The 15001-nt window shown below is 40.0% G+C and overlaps 1 protein-coding gene across 5 annotated transcripts in view; it reads right to left on the reverse strand.

Moving 5' to 3' along the window:
- Positions 1 to 15001, reverse strand: part of LOC145458812 (uncharacterized) — a 133533-nt gene that overhangs the window by 36907 nt on the left and 81625 nt on the right. For all 5 annotated transcript variants that reach the window (XM_080337305.1, XM_080337303.1, XM_080337304.1 and 2 more), the window contains exons 57-62: positions 14377 to 14681; positions 13059 to 13323; positions 12096 to 12398; positions 11359 to 11547; positions 5062 to 5305; positions 2434 to 2691 (exon numbers count right to left, since the gene is read on the reverse strand). In XM_080337305.1, the coding sequence (XP_080193431.1) occupies positions 2434 to 2691; positions 5062 to 5305; positions 11359 to 11547; positions 12096 to 12398; positions 13059 to 13323; positions 14377 to 14681 (1564 nt within the window). The remainder of the gene's footprint in view (positions 1 to 2433; positions 2692 to 5061; positions 5306 to 11358; positions 11548 to 12095; positions 12399 to 13058; positions 13324 to 14376; positions 14682 to 15001) is intronic.

The following is a 15001-nucleotide window of genomic DNA, read 5'->3' on the forward strand; positions in this document are numbered from 1 at the left end:
GATGTTGTACACTAGGGTTGTCCAAAATTAGGAAAATCTCAAAAATGATGGGTATCAATGTCTCATTCTATAGATTATTGATAAAAAAACAGCAATGAGCCTGGAATAAGCTCACATAAAAGTCGTTAAGATTTGTCGCAAAGCGTTTGAAAGTAGCTACCGACGAGTGGGCGTGCCAGCGACCATAGAACGGCGACAAGACTAGTAATCACGAAAGCACTGCTCTCGATTGGCTAATCGGCTATGCTTCAATGATCACGACGGTGGTGGCTTGCTGATTAGTTGTTAAAGGAGTCTGCTAACGGCGGCGATTCTGTAAGCGCATTGTAGGTTGGTTAACGGATAATGGCATAGGATTAATTCAGGACATGTTGAGTTACGAAATACATGATGATGAACAAACAACAGTTGCTTCACATAAACTTTTACAGCATGACTGACTTATTGTGTAGGAAACCACCGTAGCCTTCATGTCTGTTTTGACCGAGGGAAAGTACAGAACCCGCCGAGAAATATTGCATAGGCGCTTATGCAAGTGGAGAACGAATTTCTCGTTTCAGAAGGGATGCATCATCATTGAATACAAATATAAAGCTCTACAATGACACTACTTTGTCTGATCTTATTGGGCTCCGGTCGTGGTATATAATTCAAGTGTTGAATGCTCTAAGGATTGGTTGAAACAGCCGTTTATGCCGGGGACTTATTAGACTCTCACAGCAATATAAATTCACGCGTAACTGCTGTCAAAGTCGTCAATGATGCCGCAGAAATAAGTGTAAAGGTAAGCACAGACTATGCTGTTATGACCATTAAAAAGACAGCGGTTTGCTTAGCCTTAGAGAATTGAAGGCATAACAGATGTGAAACGGCGAATGATTGTGCACTTTTAGAACTAAATATAAATCCGAGAAATACCTAGTTATTATTGCAGTTACGTCAGTGCTTCTACTTTTCTGGGCGTAGGTAAAGCATATTAGTCATCGTAAACTGGTGCAGCACACCATGTGTGAGATGGATGCCGCACAAAATATGATCTGCTCTGAAGATGTTGTATGGGCTGACAGGATAGCTTATGTATTGGAACCCCGGAGAAGTGTAACTATCGCAGCGCTTCACTGCATTTTAAGCTCGTTTTATATCCATGTCTTGTTTGATTCCAGCATTTGTAGTGTTGCAGCCGGTAATGATTCAAGATTCATTCAGGACATGTTAAGATATACCAGCAAACTGTCTTTTTGCTGGTCATACCAGCATAGTCTGTGCTTACCTTTACACCTCTTTCTGAGGCATCATTGACGACTTTGACAGTACTTACGAGTGAATTCATTTTGCTGTAAGAGTCTAATAAGTCCCCAGCACAAACGGCTGTTTCAACCAATCCTTAGAGCATTCAACACTTGAATTATATACCAAGACCAGAGCCCAATAAGATCAGACAAAGTAGTGTCATTGTTGAGCTTTATATTTGTATTCAATGATGATGCATCCCTTCTGAAACGAGAAATTAGTTCGCCACAAGCGCCTTTGCGATATTTCTTTTCAGGTTCTCTGCTTTCCCTCGGTCAAAACAGGCATGTAGGCTACTGCGCTTTCCATCACAATAAGCCTGTCATGCTTTAAGTTTGTGTGAAGCAGCTACTGTTTGTTCATCATCATGTATTTCTTAACTCAACATGTCCTGAATTAATCCTATACCATTATCTGTCAACCAACCTACAATGCGCTTACAGAATCGTCGCCGTTAGCAGACTCCTTTAACAACTAAACAGCAAGCCTCCACCGTCATGATCATTGAAGCATAGCCGATTAGCCAATCGAGAGCCGTGCTTTCGTGATTACTAGTCTTGTCGCCGTTCTATGGTCGCTGGCACGCCCACTCATCGGCAGCTACTTTCAAACGCTTTGCGACAAATCTTAACGACTTTCCTGTCAGCTTATTGCAGGCCCATTGCTGTTTTTTATCAATAATCTATAGAATGAGACATTGATACCCATCCTTTTTGAGATTTTCCAAATTTTGGACAACCCTATTGTACATGTATGGTGTATGGTGCGCATACATCAGGTTCTTCGTACGTTGTAGCTAATGTTTGTATTTTCTGTCTGTGCACACTGCACAGGCATATCTGTATTGACCACAGACTGCAAAGTCAAGAATTTTCCGGATAAATTTTAATTGTATTCTTCCAGAAATATTCTTTTGTATACGGTATTTGAAAAGAGTCAGATATTGATTTAGAAAATACTTGTAAGAGAGTAGAGGTAGACATCACTAGACGCGATAAGTAAAACACAAACTACAATATCGAGAAGGATCAGTTACGCTCAATCTTCACAATATTCTACTGATTCTTTATTTCATAACCCCGTTCAGTAAACTTTCGTAAATAAACTACGAGATTATAGCCTAATCAATCTATGATCACTCACCACATAAATGCCTTCGCAAACAAAATTGTGTGGTAGGGTAACAATCAGACGAGGTGATGAATGATTTCCTCCTCCGGCAAATGTCATAGTTATCGGGTACCCATGTTCGTCCGTCGTAGCGTTGATGTTCGGCTCGACAAAGTGAAAATCAGACTCTGCTAATCTGTAATCGCTTTCGCAAAGCTCTCGGTCAAAGCCAAACGACACCGGCCGCGTCCCGTCGCCCCAATTCATGAGCACACACGGTTCCGAGCTTATCTGTAAAGTATTCAAGACAAATTTCCATGAGGTACGCGAGCTTAAGAAATTTACAAGTAACAGAGCGTTTTGTCTATTTGATGGCGCACATACAGCCTTCAAGCCAGGGGATTTCAACCTAATAGTGGGCCCTGATGCTGTTTTCAGTCGGACATAGAGTTTGCATGGTATACAGTGATATCAGAAATCATGTTATTATGGAAGTATAAGAGAAGTACATAGCAAATAAGATAGACCTATAGATACGTTTGAAACTTCAATTTTGCTTACAACACTTAACCCTTTTGAAAAGACTATTCCAGATCTAGACCAGGGGTGGCCAACCTTTTCGGCCCAAGGGCCACATGAGATTTACGAACCATTACGCGGGCCACTTGAATGTTGATGACCTTTTTTAGTGGTGCGATTGGAGCGAACCAGATTAGCTAACGTTGAAAACAATACAATTTCTCATTATGTTCAGTGAGCACGTAATAGATGACAGCATCTGAAAGGATTAGATTTTTCATATTCATTCAGAAATTTTTCAGAGCGAGAAGTGAGTTGCCAAAGCATACTTAGGTACCCTGAAAACATGTAGGCACTTTGTTACCTCTGGGCAGACTTGTAAAAATCTACCGATATATTTGGTTTTTCAAGTAGTTGTAGTTCTAGTTGCGCATTAAAAAGTAGTTGAGAACAACTTGAAAACACATGTCGTCATTCTATACCAATGTTATGCTGTTTGATGTTCTTACAGCCATTACAATCTCAGAGCCATCAGTACTACCAGTGGCCAGTGGTGGGTTTTGGGGTCGAAACCCCTCCCATCTCAAACTCGAACCCCATCCTTTTGAAATGCCGATTGCATCTACGATATCTCTAATCACATTTGAAATTCAAGAGCTTCTTGGAACTTCAATATACAATTGAATACTATATTCATATTGAAATGAACCCGAATATTTTCGACTGACACTCGTCAGGGGTAATCGTCAGCAACTAGTAGAGAATTGGAAAGAACATTGTATATCAACAATCGTATCACAAAATATGACGTCACCAGCCTGAAATTTCAAACGAGAGAGCGTCCATTAATTCTGCCATCGGCAAACATCTATTAGATAATCCGATTTGTGCGAATAATCATCAAGACGACAGATTTCGCCTTGTTAGGAGGGGCCGTTCACACTTCCATTTGTGTGCCTTGGAGTCGACTTTTATCAAAATACACCAACCCAAACTATGTCAACAAAAGGAGTTCATGTACCACCTTAAAATAGTACATTGAACGCTCTCTCGTTTTAAATTTCATGCTGGTGACGTCATATTTTGTGATACGATTGTTGATATACAATGTTCTTTCCAATTCTCTACTAGTTGCTGACGATTACCCCTGACGAGTGTCAGCCGAAAATATTCGGGTTTATTGCAATATGAATATACTATTCAAATGTGACATATTAAAACATGACTTCACAATTCGCTGGGGCAAAGGCTCCTTTCGCTGCCTGGTTACACGCCTGCTTACTTCTCAAACTTCTATAAGCTCCTTCCCAACGGCATGCACCCCTGTATAACGTGTATTCACGATATACCGCAGCACTTGGGTTTTATGTGTGTATTATCATCTTCTTCCTATGATCTGATTCTAGTAGATTGCGTGTGTAAGTTAATGCGTATTTTTCCTTGATTTACCGAGCTTCACCTATTATAAAGGCCTGGTCAACTTGGCGCAACGTGTGTCTTGTACACACAGACGCCATGTTCACATTGATATTGTTGTTGATCCTCCCCAAGACGTGTTTATTGAACCAATTACAAATCTGTATGTATGTATTATTTTAGAACAACACATATGTATGTCACACACTACCTGTGCATTATCAAAGTAACACTGCTTATCGATATTTCTCACTGCAAGAATGAGGTATCTGATATTATCTTAGTTCGACTGATACAATATAGGGAATATATTTTCAATAAATTGAGTTATTAAAATAGTACATTGAACGCTCTCTCGTTTGAAATTTCATGCTAGTTACGTCATATTTTGTGATACGATTGTTGATATACAATGTTCTTTCCAATTCTCTACTAGTTGCTGACGATTACCCCTGACGAGTGTCAGACGAAAATATTCGGGTTTTTTTCAATATGAATATACTATTCATTTGCAATTCAATAATTCGTCTCAACGGTGCCAAGTTGAGAAGAATTGAATCTGGTTAGTCGAGTTTTAGTTAGTTAGGCGTTAGTTCTAGTTTTGAATTTTGAAAAGTGAGTAGTTCTAGTTGCGTATTTTGAAAATGAAGTAATTTGTACAAGTCTGATCACGAGCCCAGATCATTCGCCACCTAGCAACGGCGGCTGGCATAGTTTCACAATCACCTGATGGATAGTAAGGCTGATATTCGAGGTGTAGTTTGCCAGCGGAGGTTCGGCTTCCTCAATTTTCGTTGCCCGTACCGTCTCTTGCGTATGAAACTCCATTTTTTCGGTCAGCGAGCTCACTGGATTTGAGGCTTCGACATCGATAACGTGTCTGCCAGCGCTTTCCCAGCGGACGAACAAAATGGACTGCATTGGACTTTGAACGAGCGGAGATTTGTCGAGACCCATGGTGATGCCGTTACTGAAATGGATTTTTAGTTTACAGGTGTGAAATGACGCGTTAAGTTGACTCGTTTCGAGGGTTGAAAAAGTTTAATGGAAATAGGAGTAGCAAATAGCGTTGTCCAAAAATAACTTTCTCATTAAATTTCACTTGCATAGTAATTAAATTGTTTGATTGCCTAAAAAAAACGCCCCACACCAAGTTTGTCTCAATTCCGAACAGTAGAACCTGTGCAACCCGAATTTGAAATATAGACTATTTTTTGAAATAATAATATTTATGGTGGAAAATTTTGTTAATTTGCAATGAACAAGCATTATGTGCTAGACATGTCTAATAAGACACTGATGCTTTTTTTCGTGTATTTTCAGGCAATCCAACAAAAATTATTTACTATAGAAGTGAAATGTGGAAGAAAACAAGGTTATTTTTAAAACAACACTCATAGTCATGGAAAGGTAACTTAACACATGTGCACTATGTCATCAGAGCAAAATAACATGTGTCACAGTATCAAAACAGCCAATGTTATAGGGTGGTTATTTTTTGACATGTCAAAAAAAGTCAAAATTAGGTTAAAATTGCAGCGTTAGGTCAAAAATTGTCAAAATTGTCGACAAAGTCAAAATTTATTTGCAACCTGCATTTCGTTTATATTGTAGATATTTGCATTGTCGGTGAACTTATCATTTTGACATTTTACAACTTGTAGCCTGCTTAACAGGCCTACCGATGTAGACGGCCCATTGTCTGCTCATTGTGAATCATAAACGCTCATATTAAACAGATAGGTTAATATAGTGTTATGCTCAACGTACCGCAATATCCTAACTGATTTTGCGGCAACTGTAGGTACGGCGCATCTGTTACTTTAGTTTTCCTTTTCGAAATGGCTAACGTGTCAGATACACACTACAAAGTTGGCATTTACATGTGAGGGTTTCCAAGAGAGTTTCACAAGCACCGAAATGGCCAACTGTTTTGTGTCTTGTGACAAGCGTTTTAGAGTAGAAAGCCATCGATCTTCAGCAAAACATCAACGACTGCGTACTACCGACACAATGACCCCAAGACAGTCTTTCATTCCAAGTTCAAAGACTGACTTTAAGAGCAAGTTAGTTGAGGCCTTTCGCCTCGTTGCAATCTTACAGTCTACTATGTATTATGTCTTGTACTTCTATACTGCTACGTTCTAGTTCTCTACAGGCGATGCTTGTCCTATCTGGTTATCTAACTAATCTTGAACTTCTTGCTGCAAGCATAACAGACAGTTAAGAACATATGAAACGGCTTACAAAAAGGATGTGAGTTTTATTCGTAAGAAACTATAGCAACGAACATTTTGCTTTCAACAACTTTTTGACACCAAAACACACTGAAAATAATAATAATAAGAATTTCGTACCACAACAAATTTTAATTATTTCTATCATAATGGGTGAGGTACCTACTGGAATTATTTATAGGTCCAGATTTTGTTAAAATAAAGTTTTTTCATGTAAAAATTGGTCAGTTTTCAAGTCTAAAAAGTATTTTCAGGCCAAACAACCTCGTAACGACAGACAGTTCCAACCAGAATTGAAGATAAGTAGTACAATTCTAACATTATGTAGTAAAACACCTAATTTGCATACATTAGGTCAAAATTAAGTTTTTCAAGGTCAAAAAATGTCAAAATTTTGAATTTCTAGGTCAAAATCTTTCTTTTTTAGGTAAAAAAACGCCATAGAACAGGGAGGTATTCAAGATATTAAGTTCTTGTTAAGTAGTTGGTATTAGAGTTAGCCTGGGTTACGCATAAGGCCATGTCATAAGTAGTTATTGGTCAGGCTAGCTTGTGTTAGTGTTACGGTTAGGCCGTTCTGTGCGGCCAGCGAGAGTCTAAAAATAACTAATTAAAAATATTGATAGATAGCGTACTAAAAATCGAAATAATGCAGGGTTTTGATTAACGTTTTTCTTAGTATACTTCACTATGATAATTCTAAGGCAGTGGTTCTCAAACCCCCCCCCCCCGGGGCGGAAAAGCGGGCGCGAAGCTGAGCTCAACTGAAAATTTTTCTTGCGCTTTGTATCCAATTAAAGAGTTTTGCTCTGTATTTAATCTGAAGTTCATATTTAAAATTCTCACATCAACAGTCGTGACCTTCCAAACCCTCAAACTGTCCGTTAGGTTTGTTAAGCATCATGGTTGCGTTTTGTGATATGACGATAAAGGGTGCGCGGAATCTTTCACCATCATAAGCGGGGAAGAGGCGTGTCTTAAAAAGTTTGAGAACCACTGTTTTAAGGTGAATGCTAGGGTTAGTTCGGATATCAATAATTTTCACTATCCGGATAACGGATATATCCGTATATTTGGCATTTAGCTAACCGGTTAACCGGATAATAACTGTTAAGTGAGACAATCGATTTCACGAGGTCTGCATGAAAAATGGATCGAAAAATCATTGCACAGTGTTTTGTAGATCTACAAGTACACGCGCAGTACGAGCGAATACGAGAAAAATCACGCAAATTGAACGCATGCCAGGCCCGAGACGCGATTATTACGCCAGCGACGAACCGATGATATCTTTCGTGCCATGCCTATTGCTGATGGGGTTGTGTAGGCCAGCGATAATATCGAGAGCACAAAGTCAATGCAGATGTGATTGCGCAGGCCAGTTATGTTATAGTGTCCACAGGGCCTATTGCAGATGCGATTCTGCCGGCGGAACTATAGGCTTGTTAACCGTTTGGCGCCGGCGTGGGTATTTTTACCCATTGCCGGTACGAGGGAAGCGTACTGTAATAGAACCACTATATATCCCGTTCTAATCGTGCTAGGTCGCTGCTGTTCATTTCTGTGGATAGATATTGTTTGTGCAAGTTCATTGATAACATATTATTTGATATATATTATATCTAAGACGTCGAAATCGGTTATCAATTACCGTAGATAAATATGTTGCAAAATACACTGTCTCGGCAACGCGCGCGTCATTGACCACTATCACATAACGTACTGTATGTTTTGTTCTAGCCGTCTTAGAGCATAGTTGTTTCTTTCTGTGAAAAGCTAGTGTCCATACAAGTTCACACATATCTTCATATCTGATATTAGTTACATATAAGGTGTTCAAAATCTATGTGATAGGCCGCGTGACAAAGATATCCGCCGACCGCATCATTTCGCGGAAACGCGCGTTCCCGATACCCATCATATACCCTGTCGTATATTTGGTTGTATTCGTCATAGCCAGTTGTTGTAGTTTGTTTCTATGAATAGCGCTTGTCAGCTTCTGATTTTCTTGCTAAAACAACTATACTAGTTATGTCTGCATCGCTCAAGGTTTCATTTGAAAATCGGGAAGAGAATTCTCGCAGCCTACCGTACCAGCTTTCAAGCAGATGGATGAATACTGGTCACATAACGGGATATATATCGAGTTCTAATAGTGATATACCTTCATAGATTGTGTCTGTGAATAGTTGTTGCCTATACGATTCTAAATAATGGCTAATAGTCGAATATAATTCGGAATAAATACAATATTACTCAGCGCACATACCTGTGCAAAAGTGTGCATCTGGATATACAAAGAGCTGACGTATAACGATATATATCTTACGTTGTAGTAATGAAAGGCATTTGCGGATTGTCTCTTTCAATAGGACTAGCCAATCTCCACCTTCAAGGCCAAAATAAACAACATTAGTTATGCCTATGTCACCCCAAGGCCGCTTCTGAAAATCGTGAAGAGAATTCCTGCAGACTACCACAATAGTGTCAAACGCAGGGACGAATATCCGTAACATAATGTGTTATATCCTGAATTTTATCGGTAGTTGACATTCTTAGATTGTTTCTGTGGAGAGTACATGCCCATAAGATTATATCTACATCAGACTAACAGCTAATAGTGATGTATATATGGCAACAAGACCAATTCTACACGCTGTGTATTCCGCGCAAACGTGTGTATCATGTTTGTATGAAGTGCTACCAACTAACGTCATAAACCTTACCTAGTAGTAAGATATGCGTTTGTGGTTTGTCCATATAGTTAGGTCTTGACAATCTCCGTTTATCAATACTAAAGTGACCCATTTACGTGCTCTATAAGCTGTGTAAATGCCCTGGAAGGCTACGCTACATAATAAATACACGCGCGTCACTCGCTCACTCGCCGATGACTCATTCACTCTGCGGCCTGGTGCGTGTTTATTGTGCAAACCGTCAGTACTGTATCTGTTGCATAATGGCGATATTAGGGCGTATTAGATCGACTGAGCCATCTCCATGATCATGATTTCCTCGCCGATATGATTCACAAGAAGCCTATGTCACCATATATCCATGTTAAGGTGTATAAAGAGTGCAGTAAATGTAATACGGTTCTCATCAACGAATTCTCGGCTTGCTCTTGATATGAGCGGCCAGACACAGGCCTCAAAATGAATTTGAGTGGCGCAATTGGACCCGCGTTGACGTTCTGATTCGAACGACACCTTGGCTACCGTGTTCCAATCCCATTAAGGTACAGTTTTTCGTTTTTGAAAATTGAAGCAAAATTTATCGAAAATTGCAGCCGGTGCCAATCGGTTAAAGACTCGATAAAACAGGGCAGCAACGATAGCCGGGCGCGCGGCAATCAATGACCTAATTTGGCGATCTTCTCAGCGGGAGATTGCATCGCGTTACATTGTGCACAGACGTATCTCGTTAATTGGCAACACGCTTCTCGCTTATTGGCCGCGCGCAACACTGATAATACGACTTATCAAAGCTTTGTTTGTTTTTGGGGTATTCATGGTGTTTGTCGACTACTATCGTCATTTACACCAGGCCGATATTCTTCTTATTTTTTCCGTAACTGCCGACTTATAGCACGGCCCACCTCTAGGCTTTTGTAAGACACCGCTGACGCGGATGAGGTGGCGAGGAGGAGCCTAGGTAAACCTCCAACACTTAGGTATCGGAATTCTGAAGTCGACCTCGGTCGGACCCGAACCCGCACCCATTAGTGTTGCAGCCGCGGATTATACCACTGCGCTATCTCGCCACTTATTAAAGCTTACTAAAACGTGTAAAACGCATTATCAGCGATACTATTTTATCCGGTTAACCGGCAGAATTATATCCGGATATCAGATAACAAAAAAAAGCTGCGGTTAACCGGATAATCCAACCCTAGTAAATACTTCCCATGTTATTTTTTACGTCTATTTTTGGCGCAACAGCCCGATCTCAAGGCCCACGCAGTTTGAAAGGTTTCAACTACTAAACATCACAGAAATCCTAAACGAGATTGGCATAATTCGAATCACGAGTGTGATTTTAGATTGGCCACTCCCGTTTTAATTATTTAGGTGATGTACTTATAAAAAAATGATTCGCGCGTGCCTTAGGTCTATTCGTTCTCTGTGTGCGTAGAATTAGGGTATTCATATTTTATCTGCACATAGTAGAAGCGTGACTGAAGCTAACATGGTTATGATGCTATCATCATTGTGTGTCCTGGAACTGAACCAAAAGTGGAATTAGTAAGTCCAAGAACAGATCACTGTTCACAGATTTAAATTTCAATCCTGTTCTAAGTATCGGGACAATCGACTTTCATCTCTATGGTTTTGACGAATTGGTTATTGAGGTCGAGCAGCCTATGAAATCTCGCAACTGTTTCTGACTCGTGTACGATATCATCAAAGCAATGCTTGGTTTATTCTAAACAAGCATATATATTATCTCCATGTCCGTCCTATATGATCAAATAGCAATATTGCATTTTGGGTTTATAATCCCAATTTGTATATGCGGCCCGCAGATGGATTCAGATGTTGAATGCGGCCCGCGAGCTCAAAAGTTTGCCCACCCCTGCGATAAGGAATAAGGCTTATCGTTGGGTTAAGCTAATAGGTCAGGTTCAGGTTAAATTGGATTGTTTTGAATGTTGAATTGGCTTACAAAATAATCAATGTCTGGAAGCCTGAAAGAAAATATTTCTATACCTTACTAACACATTTCCATTTTCAATACCGAAATTTCGTTCTGTATTATACCATCCCATGCCTCTCTTTTAACCTACATTTCAAAATCCGTATTTGAGCTTTGAATGACAGTCTGATTGGATAGATCTAAGACATCAATTCCATTTTCTGTTTTCATTAGTTTCACCCCGGCATCGGCCAACGTCCAAGTGAATGTTGCATTGCTGCCGCCTGATATCTGAGCAGTCGCCACCAGAGTCTTGTTTGTCGGAAGAATTTTGTTGTTTCTGGGTAAAAAAAGAGAATCTCTGACTGCGTAACTGATTAAGGAGATGCAGCATACCATTGAGAGCTACACTTCATTTTACAAGAAAATCGTTTACACTGTAAACCAGTGGTTCCAAAACATTTCAGTTTGTGGTACACTTTTATATAATCATAAAAATCTAGCACGACACACTGACAAGAAAAGAAAATCATTCAAACAGATAGGGCATGTTCACTTAGCGAATGACAATCTAAATTTGATTGAATGATGGATCAATGTGACGTCACAGTTGAAAGGGAATTCAATAGGGAGCATGAAAATATGTTCCGGGAAGTTTAAAAAGCGTAAAATGACATCTTTGAACGACACTGAGGAAATATAGGAAATATCGAAAAATCGGCTCAAATTATTTTTGTTCAAAGGTGCTATCTACCTACACGAAACTTTCTGATTTCGGGATTTTATGTTACCAATAAGAGGTTGAAACAAACAGCTAAATTTAATCAAAATCAGACTCCCAATTTCTTTAATACATCGCGTCAAAATAATAATACATCAAACACTCACTTGAATTGAGCAAGTAATGCCTTTTCATCAAACAGCAAGTCCTCCAATGTATCGCTATCATAGTCGAAGACCGTTGTTACATAATACTCCGAATAAGCCAAAACCTGTACCACATCAAAGGCGCGGACACACTGCGGTATGGTCATGGTCTCGTTGCTAATATCGTTGTACGCTTCTATTGTGATGTCGTAAATTCCAGGATGATCGAAAGAATGCTTCACCTTCACGAATCTCTCGGAGCCGAACAGGGTTAAGCTCGTCACAGTTGTGTCTGGAGTGCCATCTCCGAAAGATACGGTATAACTACAAAGGCAAAAAAAAAACAGTGCACAATCTCAGTTACTGTCAGTCACACATGACAAACAAATGGATTATGTCTCGAGCAACATCTATTTTTAATTCAGCTTACAGTAATATCGTCAATCAACACTACTGACAGTTGGTAACCAAATATTTGTCAACTCACCGCCAAACAGCTGAAGCTGTACCGGATCCGGATTGAATAATCCGGCAATTTCAAGGTGAAAATTGAAAAATTTCGAAACATTATTTGATATAACGGTATATATCTCGGTAATTACAATTAACACATAGAGTAAAGTCCGTGTAGCATCTCGAAACGTTAATATTAATTTGTGAATGCCATATATCGATAGAAAATGATACGTATTTATATATGTATGTCAGACAACGTAAAATATTCATTCATTCATACATCTGCATTCGACATTACATTTTGGAACGATTCAATAAATTGAAGACAGAAACAAAGTACTTTGTCTGTGTTATTAAACTACATGTGTGTGCGAGACAGACTCTGTGGTACGTGAGCCAACGAAGACGTTCACAGCCGTTTGTGGTATTCATGGTGTTTTTCGACTACAATGGTCATTTATACCAGGCCGATATTCTTTACTATGATTCTGTATCGTATATCTGAATCGCGACACAACTGAGACATACCGAACATGAGATCCCTTTTCAGTGGCTAGGTGCAAGATTAGTTCTCTCTTTGTGATGATATCGGCGGCAAAGGTCCCGTCGTCGTGCACGGTCAATTTCCCGTCGATGCTCCCTACTTTCGGAAGCGCGACAATCTTCTCGATCACTTCAGATATTACAAAGTCGTACGTGTACTGGGCCGAGCTCACGAGATTATTCAAAGCTAACGATATCCGTACGTTGCCAACGTCGGCAGCGGTCAACGAAATAATAACCGGGAATAGATCTGGAAATGAACGAGAATTTTGAACGTCTGTCTGTGAAATCGAATACCTGAGTGATTCAATTACAAATTGAGTATCAAGTCTGCTATTTTAGAACCACTCATGACGCCAAAACAATATGGCAATGGCGAGAAGTTTAAATTCGTCACTTATGTTCGACCACAATCTTTATAATACAGAATGATTTTTATCTGTTGACATCCATAAAGCTAGAACAGGGGTGGCAAACCTTTTTGCTATTCACGGCCGCATTTTGATTATACTCATGTAGCCTATAACGGCATTCCAGGGGATATTCGTAATGAAGTAACTGGACGCCCAATAACCATATCAAACTGTCTATGTCCATTTCTGGTGAACTCCTGATTAATCTATGTATTAATAGTGGCTTACTATAGGCACCGAAACCACTAGCGGTCATGTAAATAGAATCTGGGATTTGTTTTTTCAGATTGACGAATGAATTTCGTTGTTAATATTAGTAGTTTCACATATTGCTATCAAGCATTTATCCTTTCGCAGCCCATGTGATCAGATTAACCCGTAGAGTTGATGGAAGGGGTGCTTTCGAAAATTTGGGACAAGTTATAAATGATGATGGACCTTCGGGTGGGCCAATTATTAGTCACTTTGCTGCATGCTGTTATTTCTTGACATCCTATCATAGGTCGGAATGTCGGTATAGTGGAAAGGACATTGTAATCGCCCAATCGTACCAGAAAAAAATTTCTTTCGTGAGGAGCACACGATTTCAAGTTGATATTTCTATATGGGGCCTATCATTTTCCTCTGCTGTTCACATAGTACTGTGATTCTCGGATTGCAAAGGGCGTTACTATATTAAAATCGAAAAATGAAGTCGTATTATATGGCGTCCAGCGTGAAGAAAATTTCAAGAATTATTAAAATCTTTCAAATTCGTAAATTCAATTTGCAAGTTGACGGCCGCCAACACATACTAATTGAGTTACGTGACGACGGTTGCACAAATTCCCTTCTATGGCCGCAGGTCGGCCACCCCTGAGCTAGACGAATTGAAGCAATCTCAAACCTACCAATTTCAAAGGCGCGGTGAGCTTGTATCAAAACCTCCTTCCCTAAGTAAACAGCCATGTCCACATCGTTTGCGTATCCAAGCAAGCTGCTTGCGGGTAGCAGTTTGGCGTCGTCACCAGAAAACTTAAGACTTGCCGGTAACGATACATTTCCGGGTGGAAATGGTACGGTGTCAACCTCGCCTGGTACCAACACGACCATGTCGTCCAGTGGATTTTGTACGATTATATTGCTCTGTAGAAAGGCCTCTTCCGTGCCGTAGATGTTTTCCGCCGTCACACTACACGTATAGTTGCCAGACTCTCTGAAATCATGCAAGGAAATGTTCTACTCCATTGGTTCCTAACCGGAGTTAGATGGAACACCAGGGGTTAAGTTGGCCAGTCTCGGGGGTTCCGGGATTTGTGACGATATGCCCGTCTTGATCATCATTACAGGCCCGACTAGTCGTCAAATTATGACTGTTCTGGTGGTAAGTCATGTGCAGTGTTGTACACAGGGGAGGTTGGGTCTCAAAATCGCAACCTCGTCCTTCAGAAATGCCAATTCCATCTCCAATACTCACCCGCTCATTTGTTAATAAGCATTTGGTGTCAAGATGTCGCATTCTAACCAAACAATACC

This window comes from Botryllus schlosseri, chromosome 16, assembly GCF_051294905.1.
Source record: "Botryllus schlosseri isolate E-star chromosome 16, Bs_hap1, whole genome shotgun sequence".
NCBI lineage: Eukaryota > Metazoa > Chordata > Ascidiacea > Stolidobranchia > Styelidae > Botryllus > Botryllus schlosseri.